Genomic DNA, 10,752 nt, shown 5'->3' on the forward strand with positions numbered 1-10,752 from the left:
TTTTCAGTGAACAGATGCAGTGTACAGATGACACATTGGTAAGGATGCTATACTGAACAAAACAGTTTGGTCACCACATCTAAGCTTCAATTGCATGCAGAGGGACAATCATGTTCAGTCTGGACAATTCCAGCCCCAGCCTGTCTAGGAAGATCCTTGCTAGACAAATTTCCACTGCAGCACAGCACTGCTGGTGTTTCACTTTGCCCTACAGGCAGCCCATAGCTGATACCCAGGGAGATGATACATGCTGGGAGAATATCTCTGCATTCTCACCTTGCTTTCCAAGCAAGAGGCAGAGTATTTGCATTTAATGATACCATATTTGAGATGATTTATTTAATAATTCCTGTCATCAGGTTGAAGCTCTGCTCTTGGAGCTCCAGAAATCATGAACAGAAATTTAGCTGTTGTTCCTTGCACCAAGAGACCATGAAAGCAATGCATCTTCATAGATAGTACAATTCAGACAGCAACAAAAGGTGCAGTATAATATGGTTGCTTATTTTTCATATGAGGAAGCACATAATGTCTGTACAATAAAATACTCTTCCAAACACAAGAGGACAATGGGAGCAAAATCTCTGGCTTTTAGCAACTCTGGAACATCAATTCAGCTCCAGTTTAAGGCCAGGTCTTGTTTTTTGGTCCACAGTTTCTTTTCTTGGTAGATATATTCTAAGCAAGACTACATTGATTTGACGTAGTTCACCTGGTGTGCTTTTTAAAATCATTTTAATATTTGCAAACACATGAATGAAAATAGCCCAGCGACTGATATGAACATCTTTGACTGTAGTGTCCAACATCCCTTGCTTCAAGGTAATCCTCTTATAGTGATTAGTAGCAGAACAGAAGGGTTGTAAGGAGGGACTTAGGCTTTGGCCTCAGCTGGGGTTCATAGCCCAGACGGGCTCCTGCACTTTCCATGTCAGTGGCCCAAATTGAATTTCAAAATCCCCATTAATTAATACATTTAAGAGGTTGCTAGGTAGGAGAGAAGAAAAATAAGACATGCAAGAGAGAAAATGTAGCTTACGTGACATGCACTCAGGATGAAAGGAGAGAAAGTTCAGGGTTCAGAGGGCAGATATGTGGTAATTGGAAAGAGGTGATAGTATGTCTATATCTGCTGAAGAATACAACTGGGGAGCAAACCACAGCCTTCCCTCAAGGCCAGGGCAAAAACACACTTTTCAGTACAAATCATATATCTGCTGTAGTCTGGATTAAAATCCAGGGCCATTTCAAGCATGCCATGCAAGCAGTCACCCTGAATATCTTACAAGCCTTTTTTCACACCATATGTTGGGGTCCAGATCCAGTCCCACTAATGCTCAACTCCATCTCAGTATTTACCTATTACTCACTCACCTCTAGCAAGACAAGACTGTAAACTCTTTATTATTTAGAAGACTTTACCTTCAGAAATCTTCATTGAGCAAGCTATTTGCTCTTCTGAGATTGATTTAGAGCTAATTAAAACCATCTAAATCCACTGACCACACACGTCATACTTGGTAGCTAACAGTGCTTTGCGCATACATAAAAACCAAGTTCAGTAGTGAGACTGAACAGCTGCTTAATAATCAATAGCTGCCGATTTGCCTACCGGTTATTCTTCTTATTTCCTCCTTTAAGTTTATTTGTTCCTTTCAGAAAATTAGTTCAGGTCTGAATGCACTGTTTAATGATACAGATAGCTAAATTCTGAAAATCAGATCAGAACTGTTTGATCCCCTTATGAAATCCAAGTTTCATTAAGTTATCTTAAAGCAGCAAATTTAACCTGGGAAGTCTCTTACAGTTTTTCTTCAATTATACCTCACATGGAAAAAGAAAAACAAACAATAAAACACTAATTACTTGAAAATCAAGAGAGGAATAAAGTAGAAACAGAGATTTACTACTAGGAGCTGGAGCTTCTCTGCATAGACTGTCAGAGAAGCAGAGCAGCCCCAGCTATCCAGGAAGCACCTTGACTTCCATCCCTGACACAGAAGACCAACAGTGGCCACACAAGTTCCCTATGTTCTGGTGGAATTCTAGGTGACAGCTCTATCAAACAACCTGCATGATTGTGCATAAAAAGCCCCATGAAACACTGCAGAATTTGGCTTCAATACTCCAAGAGTCTCCACAGAAAATGTTTCAATATGACTTTTGGACAGAATTTTCATTTGGACAAAATATAAATTCAATAAATATATTTTGAAGGATTGTCCATAAACTCTGTGAAGACAGGAGTGAGTCTAAGTAGGCATTCAAAACAAACAAAGGTAATAACAATAGTTAAACATTAATATCAATGCTATCAGTTCCACGAAGGGCTATCAGGAACTTCTCCATCCTGCAAAACAGCTGTTCACATTCAGAGACAGCAAAACACAAAGCAACCACCAGATTTCAAAACGAACAGGAATTCTAATCAGAAGAGCACTTTTGCTGGAGTAACCATATCTAAGTATGACTGAAAGACTCTTGCCACACACTGTCTCTCTAGGAACCCATAACTGGTGCATGAATTGGAACTGATAGCAAACCATTGGATGTTTGATATATTGTAGCAGTTGGTCAGAGTAACATAACCAAAACATAAGAGCATCAATGGGCTAACTGGAGGAAAACAGACCTCACGGTTCCTTGAGCTAACCTGCCATACTGCTCCTGGATGTCTGCCATCCTGGCTGCTGTGTATGGCACCATTTGGTAGCCACCTGTGGGACCCTTCCATCTTGGCCACCGTTGGTGGTCTCTGTTTTAATCAATGGCTTCAGTGCTGTTTCCTTGTTCTTGGGATAAAATATCTCCTGACTCATTTCTAACTTTTTATTCGGGTACAGGGGTTCCAAGCCCAGCCTCTGTTTATGAACTGATTTAGCCACACTCAAGAGTCCCAATTCACTTTCTGAGACTAAAGCATGGTCTACCTCTTATTCCTTTCCTTGTAATTTAGACTGCAGAATTCTTTTCTCATCTACAGTGCATCAGATAAAGCTGTGTGAAGATGCTCATTGGCCTTATGTTCTGTGTCTCACTGACCCTGTAACACATTCACCAAGTTGTGTATGGACCTATTTATTTCCTCTCTGCTTCAGTGTTCAAAAATCCATAATTTTGAGCTACCATCAATGTAACTCCTAATACAGCACACATCACAGCTTTTCCCTTTCCCAGCCACATTCTCCACTTCTTAGGAAAGGTTATAATGATTTCTTCTATAGGACTGGTTTTTTTCTTGCCTTATATCTTAGTTGTGGTAACCGAAAGCACTTTTGCAGAACACACAAAAAGAGTGAAGGAGAAGGAATAAGATCTACCAAATGATACCAAAGCGGTGCCTCTTATGGCACTTCACATAGCACTCATGATTTATTTATGATTTCCTATTGCCCTTATTACCCTGAGGAAATGCTGGAGTCATCTTCATGGCTCAAGAAAAATCTTGAATGCAGCATATAATTGAAGGAAACCTTAGAGGTTTTATAGAAGCCTACAAACATTGTAAAAATATACATACATTTTGTTTCTATTTTTTCTCTCCATCTACTAGAAATCATCACTGAATTTGTCAATGAGAGCTTGCTAATGAACTCTCCAAACAGGAAGGAAACAGGCTGTCAGCGTGAAGCTGAGGCAGTTTGCTGCATTGACCTTTACTGTTCCGATGTAGAGATCATACCACTTACCCCATGACTTTGCAAAGAAAGTTAAACATTCATTTCCATAGCATTGCTTTTTAAAAACAGTTCCAACTGGAAAGTTCCTGCAAGGCTGCCAAAGCAGAGGAACCAAAATACATTTCTGTCTTTATACCAATGTTATAACTAAATTATAGAGAGATCTGAAAGTTCACATGCTTCTTTGTTGAATAGGTATATATTATGCACTTATCTGTATGTTTCATCAGCTAGCATAAGGATATTTTGAAGGCTTTAGTGAAATAAAAGCTTCAGGAAAACAAAAGAACAAAAATTTTATACATGACCATCGAGTTTTTTTTCTTTAAAGCTACCAGCTTAAGGTTACCAGCTATAAAATGGAATATTTCTCCCCCCCCCCAGAATCTATCAGCTTCCATCACCTCCCAGAGATTTTTCTCTCCCTCCTTAACATTCTCCCACTGATCTGTTTCGCTAACCAACTGGCTTCACCACATGCCCCACAGCTCCAGTTCAACACTCTGCTCTTTCAGTTGGAAATCCCAAGATCACGCTCCTTTACATACTACACATTTATTCCCCATGCCTTCAGCATTTTCCACTTTCCCCAGATGATGCATATATTTCTCTGCTGCATGAAACATTTGGATATCTTTTTTTTTTTCCTCAGCCAATTATTTGTCCTGAAAAAGCTTAGAAGTCCTCCTTTTTCTTTAGAGTCTGCTACTTTCCTCCTCTATCATAGTTAAAGATAACCTCCTGTTGCCCCCACCCTCTCCAGTGCTACTCATTCCCTTTTCATTTCTGCTTACTTAGCAAACCAGCTGTAGCGTGTACCTGAGCAAACATCCTCCAATCAGACTGTCCTTACAATTGGTTGAAATGGTTATTAATAACATCTTTCAGGCCAAGGTTCAGGAGGAACAACTCCAGCTTCTTCTCTGCAAACAGAAGCCATCTGTGTACTCCTCCATGCCACCCACAGCCTGTGCCTGTCCTCCATCAGGGTGCAGGCTCCTGCATCCACTTTGCCAACTTGCCAACCCCCCATCATGTCCACTAACCCATACCCCTCAGTGCCACATCTGCAAGGTTTTTGAGCACCTCCAGGAGTGATGACTCCACCATCTTCCCAGGCAGCCCATTCCAATGTATTACCACTCTTTCTGAGAATACATTTTTTCCTGGTATCTGACCCAAGAAGGATGCGTGTGAACGCACCTGCAAATCCTTCACAGTGTTTTGACTTGTGGATGAAAATACATTTCCCAGATCTAGGCTCTCCTATGCAATTGATGTTATGACACTGTATTGTGGAAAAGAGAGGGGAGGAAAAAAAAGCCAACTAAAAAATGACCCAGATTTCCAGCAAAGTAAATGTACAACATCAGTTGATAAAAGTAAGTTAATCAGCTAAGTGAACATCTTATTCTGGTTTCATTTTGGGACTTACTGATTTTCCTCCCTTCTTTCATTCTGTAGAACTTTACTTCTTGTCCCGTCAGGTGCTTTGACCAATGGCTGCACTCATTAAGGTACCTTGTCCAGGAGAAAAATCTGTATGGACACAAGATGGCAGAGGAGAAAAGGGTGGTGGTGTTGAAGACAAAGAAATATCAAGCATTCACCCACTGGGTGCCAAGTCCTGCTTCATTCGTGGGGAAGGACTGAGCTTCCTCTCCAAGTACACAAATTCTTGCTGTATTTAGGTCCTGAGAAGACCTGAAGAGCCAGGGGGACTGGAAATGGAGCTACAGTCAGACTTTGATGCAGGAGCAGCAGTACTGGAAACTGTGCAGAAAGGGATACTAATAACTTCTAAGAAATGTGTTACCTTCTCCCAAAAGCAGGCAGACAAAGTGACAAGAGCAGTTCAGGGCATCTTGTAGCTCCAGATTCTGTGAGCAGGTCAGTGGATGAGGCTTGAGCTGGCTCTGCTGCAAGTAGAGCTCCTTCCATGTAGTCAAAGCATGCTCACTACAGCAGGCTTAGGGAGGTAAGAAGCATACCTGCTTCCTGATTTCAGACATGATATGTCAAAGAAGAATTACAGTTTCCTTAAGAAAGCCTTTTTGAATGGGAGTTCATAGAACATCTCCTATTTACTCCTTGAGGACAGTGTGTCCCAGAAAAGATCAAGGTAGAGGAGTTGAAAGCTCTGAAAAATTAGATCTAAGATTGAAACCCTTCAACACCATGACCTAAACACACAGTCACAGCTTTTCAACACAAAGTAAAAAAAAGGCAGAACAGAAATAGCAGCTTCAAAAGGGAGCCATGATCAATGCTGATATCCAGGATAGAGCAAAGAGAGATTAATGGAAATAAGTCTTCAGCTGCCATCAAGAGTTGAAACATCTCAGGAGTAAGCTTACTAAAAGGTACTTTCAATTGCTAGTGGAGAAAACCTCCATTAATCACAATGAGATGATTTGTTACTCTACTATGGATGCAGGAATAAAAATAGAAAGTGAGTATGGAAATGAAACAAAATGGATAGAGGAGAAAGGCTGTGAATGTGTTGATCTTGGGAAGAAACATAAGAAAGGAGGGAAGAAATTGCAGCTCAAACCAAGACATAAAAGGAGGACAGGTGGAAAGGAAGAGCCCTTGATGTAAGGCGAGATGCAGTTCCTCCAGTCTCCTACCTGAGCATCCTCCAGCCAAGACTCAGAAACCACAATGGAAGGAAGGAAAAAAAAGTGGGGGAGACCATAGGCTCCTTCAGAAACAAATGCTCTGGGCAGTCTGCACAGTAAACAAAGACAGATCAGTTCTCAGTTAAGATAAAGCACGGATGTTGTTTCAGACACAGACTCAGGCAGTATGATGATAGGCCGCCTCACCTGGTATCTGGGGTCATAATTTATTTGTACTGAGGAAAAGGATCTGCTTTTTTTTAATTAAAACCTTTGGGTAAAATCTCCTCTTGCAACAAAGGTAGGCACCAGAGTGTGCCAATTGTAAGATAAATAAGGGTATCAGCACAGTGCTGTAAACAGACATCAGTTTATACGGAAAATATTCTATGTATAGGACCTACGCTGAATGGTTGGCCCATGTCATCCCACTGAGCTTTCACACAGGAGAAACGTATTCAGAATAGAAATGAGTAGCAACTGTCCAGGAAACACTATCTACTGAGAGCAGAGGTGTAAGAGCAGCATTATTTCACTCCAGGAATTCACTGTTTGCCACCAGGAGTATTGAGTGCTTCCAGCACTTTGAAATATCCACAGTTTTTGCCCAAATTGCTGCCTGGTCCCTGCTTTTGGCTCTTGGGGTTCAGAGTAATGAGGAAATAATCACAGCACTGAAATGGGAGGAAGGCACAGACCTCATGTTGTGCCTAACATAGGGTTGGCCTTCAGGAAGTCAAGAGTGAGATGAGGGGATGCTGACTTCAATGCCATACTCACTGATTAGGAGCATTTTTGTGCTGTATCTGTTTCTTTTACATTCACACTAATATAGTTTTAGGGGTTGGAATAATAAGAATGAAAGCAAAAAAAATAAAATAAAATAAAATAAAAATCCAGCTACTTTCCTATACTGCGAAGAGCACTTGAGGTGAATTTTTTTATCTGGTCTCTGCTAATTGTTTGTGCATCTCTCTTCATCCAGTACAATTAACTGCATGAATTTCCCCTCTGAGAGTGGCCAGGCATTGGAATGGGCTGCCCAAGGAGGTGGTTGAGTCACCATCCCTGGTTGGGTTCCAGAAACGTGGAGATGTAGTGCTTCAGGACATGGTTTAGTGGGCAGTATGATGGTAGGTGGGCAGCTGGACTAGATGGCCTTAGAGATCTTTTTCAGCTTAATGACTGTAACTAGAACTGCAGTTCTCAGCACTAGCAGGTCATTGCCCAGACTGCCTGCCTGACCAGGACACCAGGAGGTCTGGGAGTACCAACCCCACAACCATGTGTCATGCTTACAGGAGCCCGCCTCTTACACAACAGCAATGCACTGCTACCCATTGCCTGAGCTTTGGGCCCAGTCATTGTTGGAGGATCCTGAAATGCCCTGCCACAAACCAGCTGCCCCTGGAACAGATGTGACATACTGTGGCTGCTGGTTACAGCACTGCCATTGTAGCAGTCCTCTCTTCCATCCCATGAGGGTCTGCAGGGATAATCTGCTCGTCATCCTCCCAGCCTGAAACCAGTGTGTTGTAACATCAAGAAAAACAGAAGCAAGTCTAAGAAAAGAGAGTTTCTAGAAGTTATTCAATCACAACCAATGCTCCCTACTACCAAAGGGTGTTTCTACCAACAGAAGGATCCCCCCCAGCTCTGTCCCTCTTTAGTGAGGTCAAAGATGGGGCAGTGATAGCAATCCGATCACAAACACCAGCAATCAGGGTTCAGATAAGAAAGAGTTACTGCCTCCTCCTGTCATGGGCCTGGGCATGAGCAGGGTGTGGGAGGACAGTGTCAATGTGCGAGAACAACTTTGCAGCGCTTTTTTCAGCAAGGGAAGGCTGTCAGGAAAAGCAACAACTCATTCCTCAGCCTCCCAGCACAGGCAGCTGAAAAAGAAATACATATTATGCAGCCATCAGTTTGCGTGGCTTGGATTTATTGTGAATGTTTTTATAAGCTGGAAACTAGCTGCTAATAAACCATGCTGGAGGCTGAAATCCATACATATTTCTGCTGAGGCAATGCACAGAAAACAAGTGCAACTCTCTGGATAGATGCATGAGCCATAAACCCCCACACCAGGGAGCGTAGGCGGCACTGAATACAGGTTTAAGCCCAGAAAACACTTCCAAAGGTAATTTCTTCAGAATATTTTGGTGGCTTGCAGTAGTGATTCAGATGGTAACAATGCATCTGGCTGCATTTCAGATGTAACACACAGACACGCAAAAAGGAAAAGAGTACCAAGTTTGTTCCTTTTCACCCAGCTCAGAGAACTGTCAGTCGACACTGTGAATCACCTGAAATCAAACCTGATGGTGCAAGGATTGTTCCCCAGGAGAGGAGGAACATCTGGCTACACATCACAGCACAGAGATGTCACCTGTCTCAGCACTACACCTGGCCCAGTTCTGCATGCACGGACCACACACAGCCTCCCCAGCAGCTCTGCTTGGTACTGCCGCTGCGCAGCCACAACCCATTCCCAAACATGAGTTTGGACTCACAGGAAGCACCCAGGTGCCAGCTCTGAGCCGTAGCTACCAGAGATCGCCTCTCTGCGAGTCTGAGCACCGCTCAATTCATCCCTACCAGCACACTGAGCCGCGCAGAGCTGGAGATAACCCCGGTAGGGCCAAAGCAATACCCAAACAGCAACAAAAATTGGGATAGACGATACCTGTTGTAACTCCACCTGCTGTAAGACATGGTCCTGCTGCTTCCGACTCCATCCATCTCTGGCTGGCTACGGCACGCCCGGCATCCCCAGCCTCCCGCGGGCACCGGGCAGGGCTCCGCGCTGCCTGGAGGGAGGCAGGCCGGGTGCCGCCGGCCTTGCGCAGTGGGGCCAAAATTCAGCGCCTGCTTCGCGTTGGGCTGTGCGTGTACGGAACAAACCACTGCCGCGCAGAGGAGGGTTGCAGGTAGGGACGGGGGGCTCCCAGGGATCCCGTCCCACGATGCTCTCGGCCGCCTGCAGGCAGGAGGGCCTCAGGTAACTAACTGGAGCGGCGGCGCTAAGCGGCTTAAGAGATATTCGGCTGGAGCTGCGCTTGCGAGCGGCAGCTTGTACGTCTCCTGCTCCGGCACACGCTTCTTCTTTCTTTCTTTCTTTTTTATTTATTTATTCTGGTTGCCACAGATACGGGCCCATCGCGCTGACATCAGCCATCTCCCAGCCCGCCGCCGTCCCTGGGTCTTTCCAGCAGGATCCTTCAGGCAGACAGCAATTAAATCACAGAATCACAGAATCAATTAGCAGGGCACGAGCCGCGTTTCTCACTTACCACAGCTCCGGCAGGAAGAAGCCCCGCAGCCGTGGGACTGTGTGAGCCACAACACAGGGCAGCGAGCAGCACTGTGTGGACCGCTCCTATGCTCATCCCCAGCAGCCTGGGATTTGTGTGTGTGTGTGTGTGTGATTTCTCAGAATCAGAACAAGTATTTCCATCCATTTTAACTACTCCATACTAATACCAGGGCAACCTCATCTAGTGCCTGATCTAGCAGGTGGCAACCTTGTTTACAACAGGGGGCTGGAACTAAATGAGGTCCCTTCCAACACAAGCCATTCGGTAATTCTATGATTGCGTGTGGTCAGGATGCCATCATTTTGCATCCCACTATTAATGGTTTTGCAGTACCAGAAACAAAGGAGAGCACTCCCTCAGGTGTCCGTCCAGCGTGCTTTCCTTTCAAACCAAGCTGCCTGCTGGGGATGGGTGGGGGGCAGCAGGCTGAAAGCAACGGTCACAGCACCAACGATGGAAGGAACCTGTTTCAAGCTGAAAGACATTCACAGACATATGATACGCACTTAGTCATTCACCGCTCAGTTCACTGTATTCATGTTAAACCCCCTTTCTCCTCAAAAGTTACTACAAGTATTTTCATTTTCAGTCCTTATTTTGGGAAGGTGGATGGGCTGAGCCCTTAATCCCTTCCTGGCAGGCCAGTAGAACAAGTCTAAGAGCTTTTTCATGCTCCATATCAAACCTTCACTGAGTATTCTTTGACAGCCAACAGAGAGGGTCCTCTCATTTCATCAGCTTTCCACAGGGGCTCACTGCTGCTGCACTCTCAGACACAGCACTGAGCAAGCACTACAGTGAGCAAGAACACTGTCTGGGGACACTGAAATTACCACAAACACTAAACAGGCAACAGAGCTGAGGCAGACTGTCCCTGACATCCCATGCTGGTGTACACTGTGCTGCAAAGGAGTGGAAAACTACCTGCTGAGTCACTGGATGATGCTGAACGTCTTCAACAACAACAAGTTAAAAACCCAGCAGAGAACAGCTTCAGGTTGGGTGCTCTTGAAATAAGATGAGGTGGAAGCGTGTTTCTGGGCCCTAGAAAACTTCCCAGGAAAACATCCTGCCTGTGACCAACCACCTGCTAGAGGAGATGCCTCTCCCTGTAGCTGCAGACAATGCTCTTTG

General features: G+C 44.3%; 1 protein-coding gene across 4 annotated transcripts in view; it reads right to left on the reverse strand.

Moving 5' to 3' along the window:
- TUB (TUB bipartite transcription factor) overlaps positions 1-9,506 on the reverse strand; it is a 116,187-nt gene extending 106,681 nt beyond the window's left edge. The window contains exons 1-2 of one of the 4 annotated variants that reach the window (XM_072338587.1): positions 8,988-9,015; positions 5,116-5,219 (exon numbers count right to left, since the gene is read on the reverse strand). Coding sequence is in view for 3 of the 4 variants with exons in the window: in XM_072338585.1 (XP_072194686.1) it covers positions 8,988-9,043 (56 nt within the window). In the remaining variant the exon portion in view is untranslated. Of the gene's footprint in view, positions 1-5,115; positions 5,220-8,987 lie in introns of all 4 variants that reach the window. The other 3 variants (XM_072338585.1, XM_072338580.1, XM_072338581.1) reach the window with 3 other exon arrangements.
- Between the last annotated feature and the right edge of the window lie 1,246 nt (positions 9,507-10,752).

This window comes from Excalfactoria chinensis, chromosome 5 (genome assembly GCF_039878825.1).
Source record: "Excalfactoria chinensis isolate bCotChi1 chromosome 5, bCotChi1.hap2, whole genome shotgun sequence".
NCBI lineage: Eukaryota > Metazoa > Chordata > Aves > Galliformes > Phasianidae > Excalfactoria > Excalfactoria chinensis.